Raw genomic sequence first — 27,925 nt, forward strand, 5'->3', positions numbered from 1 at the left:
AGTGGTGGGTTTTTTGTCTTGTTTTGTTTGTTTCAAATCACTGTCAATAATGGGAAGTTGTCTAACTTAAGAAAAAAAGAAAATTCTTACCAAATCCACTCATTTTTCTTGTGACTCATTAGTGGATAAATACCCAGGTAATAGTTTTGCCTGAGCTAGCTACAGTGGCATAGAAAGTTCTTAGTAAAGGCAGAACCATGGGGAAGGCTGCTGGTGCAACACCGACTGTCCTTAGTACTCCCAAGGACTGAGAGCGCAGGCTCAGCTGTCCAGAGCCACTTCAGCACAAGGCAGGTACTAACAGGCACTTGATTCAGGCCAAACCCTACCAGCAGTTTCAGAGTGGCCCCTCTTTCACTTTGAATTGAGCTGGTTCCCTCAGCAGCCTTAGAAATCACTGAACTCAAGCTTTCTTTAAAATATGAGTAGGTCTTAACACTAAAGAAAAAGCATTTAGCAAAAGAAAATTACCTTTAGCAGAAGCAGACATTTACCATCCTAACTTGATTACCAAAATTGGCCAAATCCCATTAGAAAGGAAATTTTTATAATAAAGATTGCCAAGTCCAAGTGGATGACCTATTTATTTGTAATATTTAACCAATACAACTCCAGTAGAAGAAATTAGACAGTTCCTTGAAATTTGTTTTGACTCACAGAGCAAGCATAACTGTAACCCAAACAAAAGATCGTATTTCATGTTCCAACTTTTACATTAAAATCAAATGGTTTAAAAATGGAACAAGTCTTTAGTTTTGCTATTCATCTCTCCAATTTATAACAAAATTAGTTGTACACCAACTATATTAAATTTCTCTTAGGCTGATAAACTCATTGCATGTAAATTACTTCAATGACAAAAGTTAGCTATTTAATTTTCTTTCAAAATTCAAAAAATGTGGGTGGGGGTGGGGGATATGGGAATTCCATTTCAGTGCAACAAAGCAACAAGAAAATCAATCAAAGCCTTACAAGAATGCTCTTGGGGCAATTAATCCTTTGTCGTGCAGCTGGTTTCTTGTTGCATTTCTTCATAGGTGTAGTAAGGGGACCGCAACAGCAGCCAGATGAAGTGCTAGAATAGCAGGATAGTCCATTTCTAGATGTTTCTCAAGTGTCAACTTTTTTCTTGAGCAACAGGCCCAGTTTTATCACTAAGTCTCTGCAGTTAAAACAAACAAAATAAGATGCATTAGCTAAATGAATTTTTGGCCCCCACTTGAGATAATATCCTCTTACTTGAAATTATAACTGAGATAAAAGGTCATATATACGGTTACTCCTTTTTTTCTAAAAGTCAGCATGGCTACTTGTCAGCATAATATAAAGACATGAATTTACTGCTGAACATTTAGTTGCTTTATATTAAATTCAGCAGTACACAAAGACAGAAGTGCCCCTCTGAGGGAGGATTCATAAGGAATGAACGTAGAAACCATCCCCCCAGATTGACTTTTCCACAGAAGTAGTAACACAGTAGTGTGGAAAATGAACTAAGAAAGTCATGGGTTCTGATCCCACATGTGCTATGTGTCCTTTGAGCTTTAACCTCTTTGAATCTCCCTATTTAAAAAATGGGGTTACAGCCTATTAATATTTTAAAGATTGGAACCACGTATACTATTGTATCTAACAAAGATGGCTGCCACATAGCAGGATACTCATAAATATTATTTCCCAGCCTTGCTTTTCTACATTAATTAATATTGTTTATTTTATAGTGTTTACTATTGTGATTTTCCATTAAAAATACATTTCATACTGTATAATTTTTTTAACACAAGAAAAAACTTAGGAAAAAACGGTTAAAAAAAATTATAAATTTAATACAGAATCAATGAAATTTTCCACGTCTGCAAAACTAGGTTTGTGATAACGACAGTATTCACAGTCAGGAAATCAGAGGAACAGTGGGGCAAACAAAAAGCATTGAAGAGTTAATGAAAACCAATAATTCTATATTGTGAACCAATTCTTGTTACTAAATACAAACTAAAGTTTTTGAAAACTAAAAGCACAGTAAAGAGCAAACTTTAAAGTAATGGGAAAGAGCAAACATTGTGACTTTTAACACCATTTTTTGCCAAGTCTCCCACCTCATTCTTTCCCTTCTTCCTTTTCCTGATGTCCAGTCTCCATTCTATATCCCAATATCCTTCCTCTAACAGGGTTCTGCCCTGAACTGGAATTTAGGGGAAACATTTATACTCCAGTAAAGTAGACCTGATTGAAGGGGAGAATTAATAGAAAGAAACAGCCTTAAAATGTGTGCTACTATACGTATAGTATACTGTTCCTGCACCCATTTTTATTTATCTTAACTTGTACATTGAAAGGGTAAGATGCTATCACTTACATGAGATTAATAAAGAATTTAAATTTCATTACAAATGTGATTATGATTTACTTTCTATCAGGTAGAATAACTGGATTGCCCTAAAGTTTATATATTAATTTTATTATAAATGTAATTCAATTTTAGCATGTCTGAGCAAAATAATAAAAATATTCCTAAATTATCTAGACTATTTCTATAATTAAACAAATTAGTTAAACAAAGATTCTCAAAACACCAACTACTATCTTCTGATTGGACTGTCCAATACCACTTATCATACTAAAACACATTTTCATTTTGAAAAATTGCTGAATTATAAAACAGTCTTCCAACCTTATGTGCAAATTCAAACTGATATACTTAGAGGATACATAAATTGGCTTAGGTCCTTTGTGTTTACAATATCCAGGTGCTGAAACAACTGGTTTTAAGAAGAAATTATCAGGGGGATAATATATTTTAAGGGGGGTGGGGAGGAAGAGAGGGGCTGGACAGTCATCTCTGATTAATCAGTAAAATTCGTTTTGGTATTTTACTAGCTGTAACAAAGCACAGACACTTACTGTTACCTTCTGACTTGCATTATCGCCATGGATGGTGAGGAACGGGTTGGTGGTGGCTGGATGAAGCGGAGGCGCCTGCGTGCCTGCGAGCAGGTTGTTGATGGGCATCTGCGTGGGTGCCGGGATCTGCAGCTGCTGGAGATCAGGCTGGTGGTGCTGCTGCACCAGCTGATAGAGAAGGGCCTGGTGCTGCTCCTTAGGTAAGAACATGCAGGAGAGGGTGAGTCCCAGTGCAGACCCGGCAGTCAGGACAGCCTGCTTTCTCTCTTCTTTGCTCTGATATTAGGTATTCAAGTGACAGCAAAGTCATACTACTAAGAACGACAACAAGAGTCTCATCTGGAAGAACACACTGCACTAGATAACAACCATCTACTGTAAAATGTCAGTATCATCAGGGAATGGCTTTATTTTCAAAACGGGGCAAACAAACGTAGGGGACCCCTATTCATATGAGGTTGCCCATGACAATCAAGGAGAACGGCAACTCAGAGCAGCCACGTGACCTGCGTTTGGCTTTAGAATGCACTGCATGGTGAAACCCCTCCCATAATTCTGGGAACTTAAAATAACTTTTAAAGTTCTCATTCATGCCAACAGAAAGAGTGCTTTCTTGATGCGGTTATGAGACCATGCCTTCCAGCAAGCACCCCTGAGCGCTTACTATGATGTGCCAGGCACTGTTCTGGGGTGAAGAAATGTTAGGAAATGATTACTGCCCAGGGTTGGGGGGAACAGGAGTGTAAGAGAGAGGACAGCGGGGGCGGGGGTCAGGGTGGTTCTCACTCGGACACAGACACGAGGAGACGAGGGAATTCTCTACGTGGATATGGGGGGGCGTGCGGGGGGGGGTTCCAGGCAGAGAGAGTGCTAGCCAGTGCCGAGGGGCCCCATGGCACACCCAGGACGAGCAAGGAGACTGGGCCGGAGAGCAGTGAGCAGGAAGGGGGCCAGAGAAGGACAAGGGCCTGGAGTGTCGGCCGAGAGCTCTGGTTTTTCTCAAAGTAACGCGGGAAGGCAAAGGAAGGCTCTGAACAGAGGAGCGACACAACCTGACCTAGGATTCTTGATGGATTCAATGTGAGGTGTCAGAAAAAGAGAGGGGTGAAGGAATAACGGCTTGAGCAGCTGGAAGGATGGAGGTGCATCAGCTGAGGTGGGGCAGCCATGTGGAGGGTCAGCAGTTCCGTCTGGACACATTATGCACCATTTGTTAAGAGAGCCAAGTGGTGGCAACTAAGTAAGCAGTGGATATGGGAGCTTGAAATTCCAGAGAGCGGCCCGGGCTGGAGACGTCGGTATCAGCACAGACAGTATTTAAAGCTTTGCGGCTGGAGGAGATCCTGAATTCTAGGATGCTCTGAAATGAGTGGGGCTGAGGAGAAGAGCAGGACCCAGAAAAGGAAGCGAAAAAGGAAGAACCAGTTAGGTAGGAAGAAAACCAAGATAATGTGGTATCCTGGGAGCTAAGGGAAGAAAGTGCTTCCAGTGGGCAGAAACCGTTACCAGGTCAGGGAAGATGCCAGGCAGAAATGGACAGGGCTGAGCATGGGGCAGCAGCTGGTCGGGAGGAGGGTCAGGAAGAGGTCGAGCAAGAGTTTCCCTTAAGGTGGGAGGAGGGAGGTGCCTCACAGTACCATTCCTGACTACGTGAAGTTGGATGCTTGTAAATAAACAAACCTCACGCCACAACCTTGGCTGCAAAGGAAACGTCAAGTCTAATCCACTCAGTCTTCATGGTCTCTGGGTAATAATTTGTGCTAAAAATTCCTTGATCAACCACGTTCCAGAAACGAGACACCTAAATGTGCTGTTATTAGAGTAAAATCTGGATTAACAGGAAGAACCCCAAATAAACTGAATTCCAGAACTTCATATTAAGATGAGGCAAGAGATAAGAAAACAAGATTACATTTTAGTGTAAGCGTTTAGGAATTTATATAGACTCTATCCTTATACCACTGTTAGAACAGTGACGGTGACAATGATCCAGAATTGTAAAACAGACATTTTCAATACATTTTTGACTAAAGCAAGAAAGTAGGTAGGTAGATGTATTTTAGAAAGAAGTTACAAAGGCTGAAACCCCAAAGTTAATTAAATGGGTGTTCTCCTAGCAGTGAGGTGTGCTAGACACACCCTCCCACATCTGCCTTAGTTCTCTCCCCTCCTCCAAGATATCTGTTCCACACCTTCTTTCTCTCCTCTAACTACAATATCCCTATCCCCCTCAGCTGATGACTTTACTTATAATTCCCATTTAAAAACTACAAACATTAGAAGTGGGTTTCCTAAACCTCCTGTCATAAAACCCACCCACCGACAGCCTCTCTGCCTCCCTCTTATCACAGGGGAAGCTGCTCTCTCCTGAAGAGCTCTGCTGCCCTGGCGTTATCCCTCCTCTCTCTGCACCACAAAATTCCCCATCAACATACACATATGCTGTCATTTTCAAAATGATTAGAAACTACCCCCCTTAGACCACGTCTTTCTAATGCTAGCTGCCGATTCATTTCTCTGCTCTTTACAGTAAAACATCTTGAGTTGCCTGTACCCCATCTTCGCTTCCTCTCCTATTTTCTTTCCAACCACTCAGTGAAGCTTTTCACTTCTCAGCAAAACCACGTTCTCAAAAAGCTCTAGACACCCAAATCCAACGGGCAGTTCTTACTTGTCTCACCAGAAGCATTCTACACAGCTGAGTCCTCCTTTTCTTGAAATGTTTCTTCACATGGAACTAGGCCACCACTCTCTGTGCTAACCCACTGGCCACTTTTTCCCTAGACCCTTGACTAGATTACTCTCCTCCTCCAGGGTGCCCAGGGCTCAGTCCTGAGACATTAGATTTCATTCCCTACTGACTTCAGCGAATCCCGTGAATCTAAACATCACTGTATGTCATGTCACTATTGTGTTCAAAGCCCGACAATTACAGGACTTCCTTGGCAGTCCAGTGGTTAAGACTTCGAGCTTCCACTGCGGGTGGCGCGGGTTCGATCCCTGGTCAGGGAACTAAGATCCTGCATGCCATGCTACGTGGCCAAAACAAATAACAAACAAACAAAAACCCTACAATTAATTCTTTAAAATTCTGAAAGGAAAAATGAGGACATACGAAAAAAGAGTTTTTTAACTGGGATAATTTTATTAAAGCTAGGCAACCGGTATACCATACTCTCTACTTCTGGTACACTTGAATGTGTATTTCCACAAAGAAAGGTTTTAAAAAAAAAAAAATCACCGGTGGCTTTCCATCACACTTAAGGTAAATCTAAATTCCACGCCATGGAGAGCCAAACAAGGCAGCCCACAAGCTTGCAGCCCACGCCCACCCGTCTGACTGCTCTCCTCCACACCAGTCCAGTCACACGGCTCACAGGCCCTGGTCCCTCCACCTTGAGTGAATGTTCTCTTCCACCACATCCCCCCCATGTCAGAAAGTCATGCTCCTTCAACTTTTATTCAGGTGTGTGCTCAAAAGTCACCTACTCAGAGGCTGGACCATCCTATCTAAGATGGCTCTCATCCGACTGTTATCCAATCCTTATCCTGCTTCATTTTCCTTCGCAGTACTCATCACTACCAAAAAGTGTGTATATATTTATCATCCATCACCCCTATCATAATGAAGCTCCATGAAAATACAGAGTCTACCAGAGTTGCATAGACCACGTTCTAGTATTTGTCGATGAATCAATAAAATGTCACTGCAGGTATCACAGACTACACCACAATGTCATTTCACAAAGTGGGCAATCTATACCTATGCTGAATAGTTATTATAGCTTGGATCACTTGCTCCTAATAAAGATCAAGTATTATCAAAAGGAAGAACTTACTGGTGTGAGCTGTTGCGAATTTAACAACTGCTGGAATTGCTGTTGATGAAGAAATATTTGTCTTTGCTGGTCAGAAAGTAATCCTAGTCCTGAGGCACTGAAAAACGATGAAAATTCTTACTTTCTACTGTATACCTTTTAACGGTTTTTTTAATGTAAAATGAACAACTGTTTCAAGTTGATGTTTAATAACTTAACAAGTTTCTAACCATAATATTTTTTGAAAACAATGATGTACAAATTTCTTTTATCTCTCTTTCCCTCTCTCTGCACATATACAGGTAAACAAGAATTCACATTGTCAGTAAATGTTTTGTTTCCCTTTATACTGTAAACCAAGCAGGCAGTCAGTTGTTTTATGGAATAAAAATTTACATGTGTTTATAACAGAACATGTAATACTTTATTTTTAATCATTCAAGGATAATTTAACCCACACTAAGTGACACATATTTAAAACAAAGAAAGAATCCAAACATACTACTAATTGATTTGACCTAAACTTTTTTTTACAGTCCCAATGGTCGGTAAAATTAAGCACCAATGAAAAGAGAGCCAGAAGAAACAGTTTACTACTATCCATTGCAAATACATTTAAAATGATTTATTCCTCAAAAGTATGTGCAATAACAACATGGCTTTGCCATTCAAATGAAATTCCACTACAGTGAAACAGCGAGTCTCACTCCCTGGAAATTCAAGATAAATATTTGACCTTCATCTTATATCAAAATCTTTGACAACAAAGCTAACAAAATTACATAGCTGAATTTTAAGAAACCAACATTCATATGTGATCTTCATTATAATATTACTTTTCTTCAGGATTTATGACACATGAAGGCAATATACATGGGGATAAGAAAAATTAGCATTTAAAGCACACATCACCGATCAAAACTGAAATTTTCAGTATAGAATATACTTAATGCTTTGTTACGAAAGGCGATTTAATTTTGTTTTAACCTGAATTACTTAAGTGTCAAAAATAAATGGCTCTTGGTATAATATATTAAGTTTGGTGGCTTTTAATTTCTTAGAGTACATCTAACAAGGAACACATTTAAAAATCCCAATCTACAGTATGGACAGCACTGGTACCATGTTGCACTAAAAAACCCAAAAGGTAGTGAAGTAAGTTTCTTACCTGTTAGTCAGTGTAGCTGGCATTGGATGTGCTGCATTAGGTGGTACAGTTGTGTGGGTGAGCGGGGTAGGGTTCTGGGATATTGTGACAGGGGTCTGCATAACCCCATTTAAAGCTCCTACAATGCCATTAATTGCCAGTTGGTTACCTGGCAAAGCTCCAATTATTCCACCCACTCCAGGCACGGCAGGAATGGTGGATGTTACAGTCTGCATTCCACTAGCCAGTGCCCCCACTGTCACACCATTGACTTGCTGAACTCCACTAAGGCCTGAGCCCTGCTGAGCTGGACTCTGCCCAGCAGGAGGTGGAGTAGAAAGAGCCGATGAGCTGCTGGTGCTTTGTCCACTGGAGGTTAAGTCCTAACGTAAGAAAGAATAGAAACTAAGTTGTAAACAATACAGCAGAACTGTTTAAAATAATGTTAAACCATCTAATGTGATATACTACTGTTCATAAGTGAAACACACAAATGAAACTAACCACACCCAAATTACCTGATTTAATACAGGAAGAGAATTATCAGGTAGAAAGCTGTTTCCTAGATGAGGGCTCTTACTGCTGTTCAAGGAATCAGTAGTAGGAGCTAGATTAAAAAAGACAAAGAAACCTATTTACCTGTTAAATTACGTTATGTGTAAGATTAAAGGCTTGTCTAAAAAAGCTTACCCTGAAGCCCGCATTAAAAACACTTAAATATTAAGCCTTGGTATTCTTAAGACCAATTTGAATGAAAAAAAATCTTTATCTCTACTGAATATCATGGCTTTAAATCAATGAAGAGATCGTTACATATTTAAATTTTACCATAAAATTCTGTACTAAAGAAGTTGGAGCAAATTCAAATTGAACACTGAACAGGATTCTTTTTTTTTGAATTTTTGAATTTTATTTTTTATTTTTTTATACAGCAGGTTCTTATTAGTTATCTATTTTATACATATTAGTGTATATACGTCAATCCCAATCTCCCAATTCATCCCACCACCCGCCCCCACCACCACTTTCCCCCCTTGGTGTCCATACGTTTGTTCTCTACATGAACAGGATTCTTTACGCTCGTAGAAAATAATTTATCATTCCTTTTCTACATCTGCATATAACTGGTGACCAGTCATTATTCAGTTATTATGAAAAAGATAATGGAAGTCCATCCTGCTTTCCTTAGATCCACAATAAAGTCATACTTACCATTCTGTGCTGAAAATGCATGCATTTGATGAGATGGGCTGGGATTTGTTGTTATTGTTGGAAAAGGCACTGAGAGCTGTGCATTCAATAATTGAAGGCGTTCCTTTTTGGCAGTCAAGTTTTTAATCTGTTCTTCTAATCTTCGATTTTCTACTTGAAGTTGGTGTAATGACTTCAGCATTCCTAAAACTAGCAGACATTTGAATGGTGTTTAATAAAGAATTTCATACACAGGACTAGGTATTTTATGGACTTAAGTGTCAATAACTTTAGAAATAAATTAAAATAGAAAAGCAGAAATTCTATAAAGCATTTCTAAGTGACTAGGTTCTATTCCTAAATTTATATGTAGATATAAATATACCATAATATATTTGTACCTATGTAAGCATAAAGGGATACTGTTCCTAGATATACCATGTGGAAACTTTGTCGCCACATACCAAAAAAACCCAACCTAGTTCAGGTAATTTCCATTCTCAAAGAAAAATCATGAGAACACTTTATTTTCATCAAAATAAAAACCTAATTAAAAATTCAAAGTGCTCGCCATGATTTTTCATTAAAATCATATTTCAAAGGGCAAAGAATCACACCAATATCCTTCGCCACAAATAAAGAGCACAAGTATTTGTTTGCTGCTTGGTTGAGTTAAGCAAGCCACCTGACACAGGACTAGGAAGCCCAGCCGCTAGGCCTGTGGATCCACACTCGCCCAGCAGAGAGCAGTGTGTGTGCACCGCAGCCCCACTCCCGGCTCCGAGGGAAGGCGCGTCATCTGCACACAGGCTCAGCGTCTCTCCTGCCTCACCACCTCAAATACCGTTTCCGTTCCTGCCACAGCTCTCAGACCTCTCGACACAGCAGAGAGAGAGGCCTGTGTGATGCTGCGGTGATGGACACTTTAAAAGTTCTATGTATTAAAAAGTTGTATTTGTTTAACATGCCCTCAGGGCCTTGAAAACACACAATTCTACTGGTACAGACACATACGGTCATTTCCCAAGGATTTAACTTTTATCCCTCCTCTTCAAGATCCCACAAATAACCCTTAGTGTACCCAAATGAGATGCAGTAAGACTAAGCTAAACCTGTCCTCCAGCTATCATGTTCAAAGGATTATCCCGGCATGAATTTCCTCACAATTAGCATTTTTTGTCAGAGCGCCATTCATAAAAATACCAATTTATGGCACGTGTGTAACAATAAGCAAAATATTTTGTTTTGTTTTAAAAAAATAAAGCAGCAAAAGCTTATACCTCCCACCCCCAAAATGATTATAAAAACCAAACCAAAACACCTATTATTTCCCCCAGATACATATATCCTTAACATTAGGCCACTTCTCTAGTTAACAGTATCTGTAGTAACAGTTTTTGTGTTTGACATTTTTCACCCATGGCTCTCCTTAACAGTTAAAATTGTAAAGATACTAAATATGTATATGTAATATATATTACATAATTTAGCAAGTAAATGATATAGATAATATATATAAGTTATATATATAATTTAGTAATTATTCTCCTTTCTCACCCAAATTGTAAAATCAAGAGAGTTGGCCATACTTGACTATACACATTTTTTAAAATAAATTCTCCAAAGGTGAGCAAGTTTGATTCAAACAACTAAGCTAAAAGAGCTATAACTCGTATTTTAGTAAAACTTAAAAATTGATTAGAACAAAGTACAATGGAGAAACAATGTACCAATATTTTAATAATTATAAAAAGTAACAAAAACCAGTGAATTCCATGAGCCAGGCAACGTTCTTCATATATTCTATGTCATTTAACCCTCAAAACAATACTATGATATAAGTACATTATTATTCCCATTCTACAAATGGAAATCTAAAAGCACAATGACATTAAGGAACTTGCCTAAGATCACACTGTTAGTAACAGGTAAAAACAAAATTCAAGTCCAAGCAGTAAACCTGCAGCATTTGTTCTACTGAGCCACTACATTACACTTTCTCACCATATTATGTAAGACGTATCATAATTTCAATGCTGTTCTCGATGGTGTGACTTCAACATCTATCCACCTCTCTGCGCATCCGTCCACCCATCCATCTACTGACCTTTCTTTCAAGACAAGAAGACAATACTTACTGTCACTAGGAGTGCCCTGTTCTAGTAGAAACTGCTGTCCTTCACTCCACTGCCTCTCCAGAAGCTGCTCTATGCTGGCTGCTACCGGGGGCAGGTTTTCCAAACTGCTGTTGCCTGGTTGATCATAGCGGATCTGTAAGCTACTTACAGGGGACCTGTTGGAAACATTAATCCTCAGGTTAAACAGAAGAAGGACCCTTTGAAGGAAGCACATTCACATTTCTCACCTTAGGCTGAGCCTTCTCCTGTACAAGTTTTCTAACACCAGGCTGCCTATGTTAGAACGATAAAACCATAACCTACCCTAAAATTTAGTAATTACCATCCTTCCTCCCCAAATGGTAAAAGTCAAGGGAACAGCTGGCCATGCTCGATAATTAAAAACCACTAGAAAATATAAACACACCACTAATAATCTCTGGAATAGGCTGTAAAAGAACTTGATGCAACTTTATAAGACAAAAGGGAGAAAGACAGGACTAGAAAAGACTTACACTGTACGATTATAATAAAGTAGAGAGCATTTTAATTCATAACCACAAAATCTCAAATATCAGTAAAAAGAATTTTTAAACAATCTTGAAGGAGTATTTTGTTATAAATTCAAAAATACTTAGTTTCAAGTGTTTTCAGAATTAGAGAACATTATCCAGACCAGAGACATTTTTATTTGAGCCCCTTATACAAATTTTTTCTAAAACGTCTTAGATCTGTACTTCAAATGATAACAACTTAATCACCTCTTCCAAAACAAGTACCACTTATATTAAGATGAACATGCTATGTTCTCTCATCCACTTTTTGTTTTAAATAAGTAAATGTGGCCATTTCTGGTCTCCAGCCTCCATAAAAATATAATAAATTAGTAAAGGGCTTTAGAGTTTCTGAAGTGTTTCCACCCAGTTAACTTCACAACAACCTAGTGAGAAGTCAAAACCTGCCTTACTGGCTCCATTTCTATCTGAGGAAACAAGATGGGGCTTTAGTGACTTGTCCAAAGACACGCCGCTAGTAAGTGACAGAGCTGGGCTACAGCTCAGGTCTTCCCACAGCCTGAGAGTGCTTGGCCGCATCCCTGATATGCATCTCTACAAAAATCTCTTTAAATTAGAAGTTAAACAAATGAGGCTTTTTATTCCACATGTAAACATCACATGCTACATACAGCTGCCCATCCCTTTCCAAATAGTATATTATTGCCAGGATAATTTAGGCCATTATATTTCAGGCTGATTTTTAAAGAATAATATACAGCTGGAAATATGTGCTAAAGTAATTTAGTGCCATTTTTTTGTGTTAAATACCATTTAGCTAATGAAACACGAAGAACTGCACAATGCAAAATTGCAGTAAGGAATCCTGAATAATTTCTAGGTAGCTTGCATGATATTTTAAGTTTAAAAGGAGAACACAGGGACTTCTCTGGTGGCGCAGTGGTTAAGAATTCGCCTGCCAAATGCAGGGGACATGGGTTTGAGCCCTGGTCCAGGAAGATCCCACATACCACAGAGCAACTGAGCCCACGCGCTGCAACTACTGAAGCCCGCGCGCCTAGAGCCCGTGCTCCGCAACAAGAAAAGCCGCCGCAATGATAAGCCCATGCACTGCAAAGAAGAGTAGCCCCTGCTTACCACAACAAGAGAAAGCCTGCGCACAGCAACGAAGACCCAACGCAGCCAACACTAAATTAATTAATTTTAAAAAATAAATAAATAAAAGGAGAACACAGAGATGCTTCCTCCACTAAACATATGAGCAAAAAAATCCATTAACTTTCTTCTTTGGAAAAAAAATAATAAAACAGTACAGAAGTAACACAGCATAAATTATAGATTGGTCAGATGATGTTACAATTGTACTTCAGATTCCTAGTTTCAAAAGAAGAATATTTAATTTTCTGCAGAGTTCAATTAGGAAAAACAATACTACCTTTAGTTCACTCAGGGATTAGAAAAAAAGGCACTACTGATGCAGCACTAGAAAATAGCAAAATTAGAGGTTACTGGACTAATCTCTCTAACGTTAAAGATGCTCCTTAACAGACATTCCCATATATATTAGCAACACAACAACAGTGATATTCATGGTAGCCATGGCAGAAAAAATTTTATTTTTAATAGAATTTTAAACTTTCCACAGTTGAAAAAGATTCTTGAATGGGCTTCTTCCTCCTTCTGCTCCATTCTCACCCAATCTAATACTATGCTTGAGGCAGTTTACAAAATTAGAGAACAGAGAGAAAACAAACTAGAAAAAGGTATAGGAGTTGAGTGGAATAAAGTTAATAAAAAGATAGCCTAATGTGCTATTCGTAGGAATAACCTTATATATTACATATTAATAAATGGTACCTGAACTCTTTCATATAATATCTAAGATAATTTCACAGAACAATGTAACATATTTGCTATACTTTGCTTCAGACAATTTTAAGAACTAGAGGGATTTTAGAGATGAGCCACAAGAACTTCATTTACTGAATTAGCAACTAGAGACTAAAGGGTTAAGTGCATTGCCCACAACAGAGCTAAAACTGGAACCCAAAGTTGAAAGTCTGGAGTCTGCAGCTTTAAGAGACTTTTTTTTGTTTGTTTGTTTTGTTTTTATTTTTGGCTGCGTTGGCTCTTTGTTGCTGTGTGTGGGCTTTCTCTAGTTGCGGCGAGCGGGGGCTACTCTTCTTTGCGGTGCAGGGCTGCTCACTGCAGTGGCTTCTCTTGTTGCAGAGCACGGGCTCTAGGCGCAGGGGTTTCAGTAGTCGTGGCACATGGGCTCAGCTGCTCCGCGGCATGTGGGATCTTCCCGGGCCAGGGATCAAACCCGTGTCCCCCCTGCATTGGTAGGCAGATTCTTAACCACTGCACCACCAGGGAAGCCCTAAGAGACTTTTAAGACTATTTTATAACCAAAAAGAATTACCCAAATTAATACGTTAATAATACCAGGAGCTAAATATACAAGAGAGCTGAAATTGATTAGAAATCCAAGAAAAGGTGTTATCTTTTACAAAGCTTACAAATCTAGCCATGTGTTTAAATTAATATTCAAGTCAATTGAGAATCATTTTTCTTGACTGTCCAGACATGCTTCTTATCTATAGAATGCTTTTATAGCCTCACAAATGTATGCTCTGCTGATATGAGTTAAAGAAGTTTCCAAATCGCGAAATGTTTCCTTTGCCGATACTTTGCAGTGCAAATAACACTTACCTTGGTGAGAGACTCCCTCTGGGTGAGCTTCCTCTGCCACCAAGGCTGCGGCTATTGTCTCCGAGTTCTTGATCTGCAGTGTAAATATTTCACAGCTGATAAAGTGACTCTCACTAGATAACAGGTTTTAAGCTCTGGCCCTGATTTTTTCTAAAACATACATAAAACCTTTACCACTATCTTTGCAGTTATTATGAAAGTAGAAGATCTAGTATGTTGCTAGTTTAGAATTGCTGAACTGTGGCATGTAAGGCGTTGTCCCTACACGTTTTTTTGTGGGTGGAGAAGGCCATGGATTATGTTCGTTCTTTCATTCCTTTCAATTTTACAGCACAGAAGCGTGGTTTCCATTTGCAGTACCCTCCCCTCAGCCACTTTTAATTTCTACGGTTAAAGTAATGAATCACAGCTGTGGACAGCTAATCTGTATGCTTATCACAGCAAATCCTTATGCTTTGTATATTTTAACACTTTGCATTCCAAGACAAGTCACAAAATGCATATGTATTACATAGAGCTACACACCAAAACTAAAAGTGTATCTATTACATGGATCATTTCACATAACACTAAATATCCAAATGGACAATAACAAGTAGGAATACAGAATTCTGTATTTAAAAGGAAAAAGAAATTAATTTCTTCAAAATATTCCTTAGGTAACACCGAATATCTCTGCTTGAAAAATAACTTGTATTTCCCCTACAGTTAGTTCCTTATAAAATCATCCTATCTGGCCTCTTTAAGGTTGTCCTCCCCTTATTCTGAGTCAGGTAACCTCTGACCCTTAAAGTGTAAAGACATGACTGATCCATTCTTGGTGAACTGCTAAACCCATTCCCTTCCCCCAAACAGGCATGACTACTTGGACATGTCAACAAATCCTTAAGGATGGAATGAGACAAAGCAAATCCAGTGGCTCATTAAAACAGTACAAGAGGCAAATGCTACAAAATGTCAACTGGTAAAAATTCACAGGATTACTAAACACTGTAGAAATTCTCTAACAGGATTTTTTTTACCAAGTTTGTGTAATGCAATTTCATGAATTATGCAAATAAAGATTGAGGCTATTCACAGAAAAGCCCAGTGTTATGTTACTTTCATTGCACAGAACTGAGCACTGAACACATCAATCACAAAAGTCACAGGAGACACTAGCATTCCTGCCTGCTGATGGCTCTGCTTAAACATTTACATTTCAGACAGTAAAAAAGCACATCACTGTTTTGCAGCACAGCATACTATTTACTTCCAACTGTGATTCTTTTGATTTAAAAAGGGAGGGGCACAATCCCCCCCCACCCTTTAGATTTTACTTATTAACCACACCTTTAGACCTTTCAAATGAAATGACCTGAAGTGGGTAAAAATTACATTGGGGAAAGGGAACAGAATTTCAGAGTTTAAAAATTCTTGAAATCTTACCTGTTTGATTATTTTCAGACTGAGCTATAAGAGCTGCCATTGATGAATTTGGATTTAATCTATTGCCATATATATGAGATGATGCCTGACTAAGAGAAGATCCAGCTAGAGTATTTGCCTAAATGAAAAGAATTACAAAGACAAATGAATTATACTTAAAAATATCTTAATACTTTTCCTCCTAATAGACCTAGTAACAACTATTTTCTCCAACCTAAGAATATAAGCAAAAATTTCTGACTTTCTGAGGAGCAAATTTCATTGTTGTTTTACCATTCCAATATTCCAGTTTCTGAAAAGTTACATAACTCTAAATTTTAAAAAAAAAGTGAGAGAGAGAAAGAAAAAGAATTGGCACAAAGTTAACTATTCATGCTTTAATTTCAAAGTACCTATTCGATACCAAAACCAGTGGCATGGTAACCATGTGAACATATGACTAGTTATTTAATCTTATTAAACCATTTACAAAATAAGGGCAGGGAGACAACAGATGTCTAACAAATGTTTCAATCTCTTACCTCACAGACGGGCTGAGGAGGTCAAAAGGTCCAACTTCTACCTTTAGTATTTTAACTGCACAGAGCCATATTTCTATTGCTTAATTCTGTCATTAGTAAAACCTGCACACTATTTTGTTACTTCCTATTCTGATAGACTTGGAAGCCTGCTGCTTTTTCTGTTTTGTTTTGTTTTTATTTTAAAAGAAAGCAAACAGGCATCACAAGTATGTTTTCTATACAATGCAGGGCTCAACGAATCACAGCTTTGCCCTGACCCCATATAAGGCACTGTCTTTTTGGCAGTAAGCCAGCTCTACGAACTGAAGAGCTAGTCCACAGTTTGTGATTCATTCATGTTGCTAACCACAATTCTGAAGGCCTCCACTGGGACTTGTGCCAAACAAGCGAAAATGAACCCTTAAACAGATGAAGCTAAGGAGGCTAGCCAAAGTCTTGCGTAATCCAAAGTAATAAAAATGCCTTCTTTGATGTGAATACTTTCTCCCACTTTCCAAGAATATTATAACCTTAAAAATGTGGCATTTTAGAAGCAAATCTCGTGTACACAAAACACTGTTAACTCACAGAAGGCTATTACTAGCCTGAAATACTTTTCAGGCTTAACAGAACCACGAATTTCAAAGTAGATTTCTTTTTCTTTTCCATGAATGAAATCAAACTTAACCTTTCATAAAAACAAAATCATTGCGTAGTTATTGCAAAAGAAAATTCTGGAAAACAGTTTAAAAGAACTGAGGCGTTTTTAATATAAAGCAGCTGAATAACAGCAGAACAAAAGATGTGGGACATTTTGACATGTTTAACTGCACAAAGGAGACCAAGACAACATAATAGTGACAACAAGCAAAATATAAACAAGAGAATAAACTGTGTTTCTGGAAAGACTCAGACCCTGACATTAACATTCAGCCTCTAGCCAACTTACTAAGCATAAAAGTTGGACTTTACAATTCACAGTAATAGTCCCCGTGATGTAGAATCCTGTCCTTGCTTTCCATTGTTTCAAAGGGTATATTTCATAGTTCACACTGTAATGTCTAAGTTCAACTGGTCAATTTCTGGCCTTCATTTTTCCTCTTATTAAAGATATGTATACAAAGTCAGTAGTTTGGATTATATAGTACTGTTTAACAATCAATTAGCCCTTGGCAAAAGCTAAGTCAGCACTTTAACCTAAAGATCACACTAGACACTTACCATGTATAGAATATAAAAAATATGAGTCAAAAATGGAAATACAGGAAGACTTTTTTTTAACCTCTCCAGAAGTTAACTACTTGGGAATCTTGGGTACTTATAAAATAACTTAGAACAAGAAAAATCCAAAGAGACACACAGAAAGATCAGATGTTACCAGTAACCCAGTTTAAAATCTTGGGCACCTCACACTTAAAAATGCTCTTTGCAGAGCCAATTTACTTACTCTAGACACAATTCTAAAAAGATCAACTAAGCATATAACAGATTAGAAGTGGAAAATTAATTAGAAAGAGGAAGAAAAAGTAATATCTTGAGACATTTTGTTGGCAGCAAGAAGTAACAGCTGACAGCAAGAGAGGAGAGAAAAATACGAGCAAGAATGAGTGCATTCCCGACTGCCGGTGGGGCTGTGCTCTGAGTACACGGACAGGAGGGGCCTCTGCACCGGCACCCGATCCTTTGACTCTCGTGTTTGTGTACTCATCCACTGGCTGAATCAAAACTATTATCATACCAGTTGAACTGCATTTCTAGTTCCAATAATCAGTTTTATGAGCTGCCTTAGTCTCTTGAAAAGAATCAAAGATCCTATTCTCTTTCAGGAAGGTTTCCTTCTGTCAGGAGCTTTATATTTATCCTTGTTAGCTTCAAATTTCTTGATGTAGTCTCCAAATCATCTTACTTTCCGAATCACACACTACGCCCACTACACTAACGGATCAAAACGCAAGGCAGCACACCATAACTGATTTCCATAATGACTATCAACAGGAAGAGAATCAATCATCGTTTGCATAATTCCAAAGCAGGAAAGATGTATTTTATAAAGATGGCAGGAAAAGGTAAAATTAATAATAAAATAATAAAATAAATTAGAAATACATTCTTCATTAACCTGAATGATAAATTTCCCAAATTTTCTGAATGCTTAAAAATTATCTGGTTTTGTCTTTTAAAAATTACTGTATTTATCTAAACAAGAAATTTCCAAGAGAGATGAAAATAAATTACTAATTTTACCATGTAGGGTTTTGTGGTATATGAAAACATCTAAAGCACTCCACATTAAAACTCAAGTCATTACCATCATTTTAAGCTGGTAACATGAGCTACCAAAGATTCCACAAATGTCTGACACTGCTTGGCCAACACTTCTGAAATGATATTTACAATGGTTACTGCTGGAAACTCTTGATAACTCTGTAGGCACCTTAGGACCAAGAAACTCCCAACATTTTAGTAAAAAGATTCTTCAACTTAGTAGCAATAAAGAAGGATAAGAGAGAGAGCAGGGAAGAGACACACAACTTATGAGGAGAGTACACACATAATGACTGGCATTTTGTAGACTCAAAAACCTTCATTACTAATAAGTGAAAGCACTAAGATTCATGAAAGTCCATGGGAACCTAAAGAAGCTAGTTATGAAGCATAAAGGGCACTGAAAGCTTTTATATAAAAGGAATCTGGAACAAGGAATAAGGGAAACAATATAAACACAGTTCTCCAAAGCACACTTTGAACATGGATTTTTAAAGTGCAGTGAAAGCAAATTACTAATGTACCATAGGTCTGCTTCAGAAGACCTGGTATAAAAACTGGCAGTTGTTATTGCTGGAGATGGTGTGGAGAAAAAGGAACCCTCCTACACTGCTGGTGGGCATGTAAATTGGTGCAGCCACTATGGAGAACAGTATGGAGGATCCTTAAAAAACTAAAAACAGAGCTACCATATGATCCAGCAATCCCACTCCTGGGCATACATCCCGAGAAAACCATAGTTCGAAAAGATACATGCACCGCAATGTTCATAGCAGCACTATTTACACTAGCCAAGACATGGAAACAACCTAAATATCCACTGACAGATGAATGGATAAAGGAGATGTGGTACATATATACAATGGACTACTACTAAGCCTTAAAAAAGAGTGAAATAATGCCATTTGCAGCAACATGGATGCACTGAGAGATTATCATACTAAGTGAAGTAAGCCAGACAAAGAAAAATATCATATCATATGGCTCACATGTGGAATTTAAAAAAAAAAAAAAAAGAGAGAGAGAGAGATACAGATGAACTTATATACAAAACAGAAATATATCCACAAACATGGAAAACAAGCTTATGGTTACCAAAGAGGAAAGGGCAACGGGCAGAGGGATAACTTAGGAGTTTGGGATCAACATGTACACACGACTATATATAAAACAGACAACCAACAAGGACACGCTGTATGGCACAGGGAACTCTACTCAGTATTTCGTAATAACCTATAAGGGAAAAGAATCTGAAAAAAAAAAAGAAATATATGTACGTATAACTGAATCACTTTGCTGTACACCTGAAATTAACACAACATTGTAAATCAACTAGACTTCAATTTAAAAAACCCCCAAAAACTGGCAATTGTGTTTGAAAGGAAGTACATACCTTATTTCAATCCTATCTTGCCCCAGGAAAGAGAATGTCTACTGTGGGCAAATATGTTCTCAGGCCTATTGGCACTATAAAGAGTATGAGTTGTTAAACACTGGGGAGGCTGAGTGAAGGTATCCGCAATACACATCAACTCTGTACTGGTTTTGCAACTTTTCTATACACCCAAAAATTATTTCAAAATAAGAAGCTTAAACAAAATAAAAATATGTAAGTGTCCATCAACAGATGAATGGATAAAGAAGATGTGGCACATATATGCAGTGGAATATTACTCAGCCATAAAAAGAAATGAAATTATCTGTAGTGAGGTGGATAGACCTAGAGTCTGTCATACAGAGTGAAGTGGATCAGAAGGAGAAAAACAAATACCGTATGCTAGCACATATATGTGAATCTAAAAAAAAATGGTTCTGATGGACCTAGGAGCAGGACAGGTATAAAGACACAGGCGTAGAGAATGGACATGAGGACGCAGGGAGGGGGAAGGGTAAGCTGGGACAAAGTGAGAGAATGGCATGGACATATATACACTACCAAATGTAAAATAGATAGCTAGTGGGAAGCAGCCGCATAGCACAGGGAGATCAGCTCGGTGCTTTGTGTCCACCTAGAGGGGCGGGATAGGGAGGGTGGGAGGGAGACACAAGAGGGAGGGGATATGGGGTATATGTATACATATAGCTGATTCACTTTGTTATACAGCAGAAACTAACACACCACTTGTAAAGCAATTATACTCCAATAAAGATGTTAAAAAAAAAAAAAAGAATATGACTGCCAAAAAACTGGTTACTTGGCTTTATAGTGTCCTGATGAAATGAAGTCATCTACTCAAAATGTAAAAACAGGTTTTAGATCAAGATTTAAATATTTTATGAAATTATAAGTTCATATTGCCTTAATAAACTTCTGCTTTCACTTCCAAATATATGATACCTTAGACAGGTTCTTTTTTCCCTCCCCAAGACTAATAATTGAAGGAACCACTTCCACGCAAGATGTTATATCTATTCTAATACCCTAGTAAAAGTCTCATTAAGTGTAATAATTATTTTACAAGATGGACCCAAAGCCAAGTAAAGTAAAAATAAACTGAATAATTACTGAGGTAAATCTAAGTCACGATGAAGCAAAATATGCTTAGTACCTGAGTCAAAGAATACCCTTAGCAAATTTAGAATAACTTACTATGTTAAGCATCTAGAAAGATATGTAAGTCCCTACACCAAGGCAGTAGTGAAACTCAAAATAAATCAGAGAAATTTAGTGTTTCCTAAGTAGACTGACATACCCTATTAAAATATTAACAAGATTAAAATTATATTTCAGCTTGAATTTTCCCATTAATAGTTCACCTCTTACATTTCAAATGTCTCCTTATGACCACTGAGAAGTTTTGAAAGAGTTCTAGTTGTAGAGTGAAGTAAGTCTACCAAATTCCTAGGCACTTGGCTCATTCTAAAGGAGTTAGTAGTAGAGAGGAAAAAAATCAGGCTAAATCTACTCAATTATCTGAGTATCAGACTTAAAAGTGGGTATTGTTTTGGTAGATTTTTTTTTCCTCTCTAATGTTGGTAAAGGCAGAAAAATAAAGTATAAAGAAGAAAAATTAGGTTTGAAAGAACAGTACCTATCAAAATTTCACCTTTGGAAAGTATCATAGCAATGCATCATCTAGAGGTGAGTATGAAACTTCATGCTTCAGTCATATAGGAAGAGGTCATAACAAGCACTTTTTAAATGCACAATTAACCTGTCAATAAACATTAAAGTCAAATGATTCAAACAAGCTCTAAAACACAGTAGCTTCTTCTTCAAACTTTCCAACGCTGACACATGATTTAAATATGCGTTCTTCTGAAATACTGTCAGCTCACTAAACAGTATTATTTTTAAAAATTCCTACTTCATCCATACTCTTACAAGAAAAAACTTTTTATTATCACTATATCGGCCATAAGACAAACTATCTCACCTTGGGTGAGGCAATAAAGCTCTCTATCTTCAATTTCCAACTGTAAAAATGGAGATAGAAATAGTACCTTCCTCCTAAGAGTACTGTGAGACTTGAGTTACTGCTGAGAAGTTAGGGCTGAGAAGAATGGGTGGCAGATGGCAAGCACTCAAACTTTACCTTGTTATTTAAAACTTTTTTTCATAAGCTATTATGGTTTCTATCTTTGCCATTAACTTCGTTAAAGAACATAATTTGCCAATTATATTCTGATATAAACATGGCTATATTTCACAGTAAAACATTTCCCTAAGAAAAATTAGATGGTACTGTCTCATTATGCAATGATATTTTAATCTATATATTCTATAATAACATTGCAATACAGCAAATATAATGTAAGGATTCAAATATTTTAATGACAATTTATACACAATTTGTTTGACTAGAAAAGTTTTAAAGAAAAACTGGAGGACAATAGAAAGTTTCATATATTCTCCAACTCAATCCTAACTTTGTACTCTAAAATGTATCCTGATAACAGACCCATTTCTGTGTCAGCTACCACCACCGGGCTTTAATACTCAGCATGCGATGAGAGAAGAAACCATGTGTGAACAACTTTCAGGTCCCATGAGTAGGCTGACTGTTAAAGCTGTCAGGTTCAATTGCATCATTCCACTTTATTCAATGCCCCAAACTGCTCCCTAATTGTTAGGAGCTTAACGTATTCAAAACCATTGTTTAGGCTAATGCTGAAATGCCCCACAATTGAGTTTATAAAGTAGTGGGAGGGATTAAATTGTAGTTAAACCATCAATGAACACTCATGATTGAGCAACAGGACTGTGCAGAATAACCACCAATTCTAAGCAGGTTTCTTAATTGGTCAATATCTAATCAATATAACTCCTACCTTTTGGGGTGGAAATTAAGTCCCTAGGACTAAAGAGGCTATTGAAATAATTTAAGAATGGAAAAGACCTTAGTCAACAGCTGTATGTGAAATGACTAAATGGGTGTAATAACCATTAATTCCAAAGTAGTTCATGGTCTGCAAAGTACTTATTCTCGCTTGAACTTCAGAATATACCTGTACTGCAGGTAGAACAGGTATTTAAAGTATTCCATTACACATATGAAAAAAAAAAAAAATCAACATCCACAAATGTAAAAGACCTACCCACAGACACACTAGTGAGCAGCAATGCTCCAGGAATCTAGGATTTCAGACCCAAATTTCTGCTATTTTGTATTGTGCCACACAAACAGACACAGTAAAATTCCTAAGAATGTTTTTTCAAAGAGATACCCCTCAACACAGAGGCTCATGATCTATGTCACTTAACCTCTTCATCATCCAAAAGTAAGTAACATTAGAAAGCACTTATAAAAACTTATTCTACTCAGAATGTGAACTTCCTTCAAATTACAAGTCATTATGTAATTATTTAAAACAGGGACTTCCCTGGTGGTGCAGCGGTTAAGAATCCATCTGCCAATGCAGAGGACACAGTTCGAGCCCTGGTCCAGGAAGATCTCACATGCTGCGGAGCAACTAAGCCCGTGTGCCACAACTACTGAGCCCGCGTACCGCAACTATTGAAGCCCACGTGCCTAGAGCCCGTGCTCCACAACAAGAGAAGCCACCGCAACGAGAAGCCCGCGCACCGCAATGGAGAGTAGCCCCCGCTCGCCACAACTAGAGAAAGCCTGTGTGCAGCAAGACCCAATGCAGCCCAAAAATAGATAAATTAATTAAAAAGCAGGATACAACAATAAAGTAAAGTAAAATAAAATAAAATAGATGAAACTTCCGTTCTGACCAATCAAGTCAGAGCTCTTCCAAAGACAGGTGAATCGGCCTGGGAAACTGAACCATTTTCCCAAACAGAATCAAAGTGCCCTATCAGCCATCATCTGAAAGGAAATCAGGATTATATCTAAGACAACTCCCCAACACACACACCAAAGTTAAGATACTTGAAGTAAAAGTCTCACAGAAATCTGCAAAACATTAGTCACTAAATTATACCTTTAAAATACTTAAATTTATCTGCATTTACTAAATATCACATAAATAAACCTTAGAAGTTCCTTCAATTAAATTACTTTTAAACCTGTATCATTTTTATAATAGTAACACAGAGTAAACAAGGAACCATGATTATCTACATGAAGACTGTATCCAAAAGCAAAACTCAGAATGCAAGACATATTAGAATACAATTATTTTCATTACATTCTGTCTTAAACTCTATTAAAGCAATCATCCTTCAAACAAAAGCACCAGAATTCTTCCGAAGACAAAACAGAATGAATGCGGAACTAAGAAACAGTGGAATTTGAAAGGCAAAATGAAACATTAACAGCACACCTATAGAAACTAATTTATACCTCTACCCATGATGCAAGAGCAGAGTACCCATCATTAAAACATCACAAGGACAGTAGTTGTATCTTCCAATAACGTTAAGGAACTATAACTGTAACTATACTGCTGGTATCTGTGAAGGAATAAGTACCCTAAAAACAAGTTTATCAAACAAAACAAAAGGATTTGACGTCAAACAATATAAAACTAGGTTATCAAACATTTTTAAAGTTTTTTTTCAAATTAGGGCTGCTAAGCATCAGACTTTGTCTCCCCACATTTTTACAAGTGTCTCCTTTTTGCCCCATTAAAGGCACAAATCTAGTTTCAGTTTTTAATTTCTATTAGCTCTTCCTGATCTTACTTCCCTGACCACTTGCCTGGGAACAATCCTTAAGACAGCAAATAAACCAAAGAAGAGGCCTGTCTATCTTACTTAAAACCAAGGCCAGAAAGATGAATGACCTATGGATTTTTATCCTGCCGGCACCAAGCCCATCACTAAAAATTACTGCTTTCATTAAGTTTTTGGGAGGGAAAGGAGGAAAGTCAAAACATCGTTCAAATTTAACACTTCTATTCTCTGATTTATATTTTTTAAAACATTTGCTTGCTGGTGTGATGGTTTTCTCAATAATTGTAACAAGGCTTCTATAATTATATTTTAAATATTGATAGTTTTAATTTACACACTTATAGCACTACTCTCTTCATTTTTAAATCAACTACCTATAAAGAAACTCTAAATAAAAGGGTAGGATGTGATTATCTAAACACACTGAATTGCATGATCTGAAAACATACAAGGCCTATACGAAAGTTAAACAGAAATAAACTTCTGTCATTTTGGAAAGAAGATTAAATTACCAAGTGCATCACAATTTTAGGAGTTCTACCTAAACGTTCTATTTATTCTAAATATTTCTGTATCCTTCCTTTGCACATTGCCTAGAAAATTCACACTTTGCACATTCAACACCAAAACTATTGTCTAAGGCAGCTAAACTGAAGTAGTTCTGCACTCAGTTCAACTCAGAGGTCAACCTGCCTCAGTTGCCTGGAGACTGATGGTTGCTACAGCAGCACCAGATAAGCCAGGTTAAATAAGCTCCGGCTTGAAGGCAGAAAGTGTTTACTGCTGGACAGAAACAGAGATGCAGCTGTCTCGGCATGCAGCATGTGAGTCTCACTGGATGATCATATTTATAAGAGACCCATCTTACTGAAACAGGGAAGAGGATAAACAGTGAAGATTTTAATTGGACTGAATCCTGGATTACTTGCAACTATGATTTCTTTGTTCTTCAGCTGAGTCATATGTTAAGTGGAATTTTCCCTCTAGCTATAAATTTCTCTTCACTACCACTTCCCCCACCCACCTCCCTAAAGCCAACCCCCAAAACCACAAACATAATGAATGGGAAGAAATGAGATTTTTGCTTAATTCATCCTGGAATTAACCAGAGGGTAATTAAAACAGACTTTTAGAAAGAAAGCAAAGAAAAATGCACATTGAAAATGTTCATGTGAGACTCTTTCCAAGGATATAAAGCTATCAACAGCATATGGTTACACTTAATTAAAAGAGATAAAACTATTAATAAGAGCCATTTTCTCATCTATCCTTTCACCCTCTCTAACCCCAAACCCCTATCATTATGCCTATACCTCACCAAGGCTAGTGAAATGAGCTAGAGAAAAACTCTCCTAAAATAGTCAGGTTGAGAAGTTCACCAAATTGTTAACTTTCATTTTCAAAGACAATACCACTAACCATGCCATTGTTTTTCTGTGCTGAACTGTTGTTTATTCTAATTCTTGATCTAATTATAATGGTGATCGTTTGCACTGCACCATTACATACTTTAAAAATAACTTAATGCTGTGCTCTGATGTACAACTTACAGAAAATGCTGGAAAAGTGTACATATATTCTAAGGCCCGTACAATAGAAATTATGAACACATACATAAAGTAGAAGTTTACAGCAACTTACAAACAACTAAACTAGTTGTTTATAATTAGACATTTGTCTTTGTCATAATTTTCTTAAAACTCTGAGACTATTAGAGGCATTGGGTAAAATGAAACTAATAAAATTATAAAGAATTCCAAATAAAGAAAAAATATATACACTTTAGGAATTTTAAATTATTACCTTTGAGGAAACATGGGGGTTGGGGATGGGGAGTGAGTGTGTGTGCGTGTGTGCGTGCGTGTGCACGCGTGTGTGCATGTTTTGTGTTTGTGCGCGCACGCGCGCAGCTGTGCCCATTTACTATCCTATTTGTATAATTATGATTTCTCTGGTTTGACTCTGGCTCTTAGAGCATTCTTGTAGACTAGGTCACCTATCAAGTTCCAGATCTAAAATGAAGGAAAAGGATAAATAAATGCAAAACCACCAACATAGTCACCATTATTTATAATATTATAAATATTCCTTCTTTATCACAAGAAAGAACACCATATAAGTACTTAAAAGAATCATTCACTCTTAATCCTATATTCTCCTTCACTGGTTTTTAAAAATTTACACCACAGATATTCATATATTATTTCTGTGATTTTAAAATTATGAAAGGAATTTTTAAAACCACAGAAGTCCAAAAATGGTTCATACTTTGTAAGTCCTACTTTTAAAAGAGGGAATAAAAGCTCCCCCCAAATTACTATTTTACATCATTAGGACAAAATCAGGAACTCAGAAATTGAAAAGAATCAGTTGGTGCCAACATATTCTTCTGTGCTCTCCCATGAATATCATGTAAAAATGTGTATTATTTCCACTCATGTCAATACAGGTTGAGATATTTTATAAATTCCTATAGGAAGCCCTATTTCATTTATCTCCCCTATAATCTAACTTACTTTCATTTGCAAATGAAGGAACTGACAAAGGATTAATCTCCAAAATATACAAGCAGCTCATGCAGCTCAGTATCAACAAAACAAACTACCCAATCCAAAAATAGGCAGAAGACCTAAATAGACATTTCCCCAAAGAAGATATACAGATTGCTAACAAACACATGAAAAGATACTCAACATCACTAATCAGCAGAGAAATGCAAATCAAAACTACAATGAGGTATCACCTCACACCAGTCAGAATGACCATCATCAAAAAATCTACAAACAATAAATGCTGGAGAGGGTGTGGAGAAAAGGGAACCCTCTTGCACTGTTGGTGGGAATGTAAATTGATACAGCCACTACGGAGAACAGTATAGAGGTTCCTTAAAAAACTAAAAATAGAACTACCGTGCGACCCAGCAATCCCATATACCCTGAGAAAACCATAATTCAAGAAGAGTCATGTACCACAATGTTCATCGCAGCTCTATTTACAATAGCCAGGACATGAAAGCTACCTAAGTGTCCATCGACAGATGAATGGATAAAGAAGATGTGGCACATATATACAACGGAATATTACTCAGCCATAAAAAGAAACGAAATTGAGTTATCTGTAGTGAGGTGGATGGACCAAGAGTCTGTCATACAGAGTGAAGTAAGTCAGAAAGAGAAAAACAAATACCGTATGCTAACACATATATATGGAATCTAAGAAAAAAAAAATGGTTCTGAAGAACCTAGG

The 27,925-nt window shown here is 37.4% G+C and overlaps 1 protein-coding gene across 2 annotated transcripts in view; it reads right to left on the reverse strand.

Annotated features, from left to right (window-relative positions):
* Positions 1 to 1,117: 1,117 nt before the first annotated feature.
* The window catches only part of MLLT10 (MLLT10 histone lysine methyltransferase DOT1L cofactor), a gene marked incomplete at both ends in the record, with an annotated part of 247,795 nt that continues 220,987 nt past the window's right edge, over positions 1,118 to 27,925 (reverse strand). For both annotated transcript variants that reach the window (XM_079698968.1, XM_079698967.1), the window contains 9 exons: positions 1,118 to 1,162; positions 2,902 to 3,096; positions 6,741 to 6,837; positions 7,888 to 8,249; positions 8,385 to 8,473; positions 9,079 to 9,267; positions 11,196 to 11,350; positions 14,402 to 14,474; positions 15,830 to 15,947. In XM_079698968.1, the coding sequence (XP_079555094.1) occupies positions 1,118 to 1,162; positions 2,902 to 3,096; positions 6,741 to 6,837; positions 7,888 to 8,249; positions 8,385 to 8,473; positions 9,079 to 9,267; positions 11,196 to 11,350; positions 14,402 to 14,474; positions 15,830 to 15,947 (1,323 nt within the window). The remainder of the gene's footprint in view (positions 1,163 to 2,901; positions 3,097 to 6,740; positions 6,838 to 7,887; positions 8,250 to 8,384; positions 8,474 to 9,078; positions 9,268 to 11,195; positions 11,351 to 14,401; positions 14,475 to 15,829; positions 15,948 to 27,925) is intronic.

The sequence above is a fragment of the Hyperoodon ampullatus genome (assembly GCF_949752795.1).
Source record: "Hyperoodon ampullatus genome assembly, chromosome: 3".
Taxonomy (NCBI): domain Eukaryota; kingdom Metazoa; phylum Chordata; class Mammalia; order Artiodactyla; family Ziphiidae; genus Hyperoodon; species Hyperoodon ampullatus.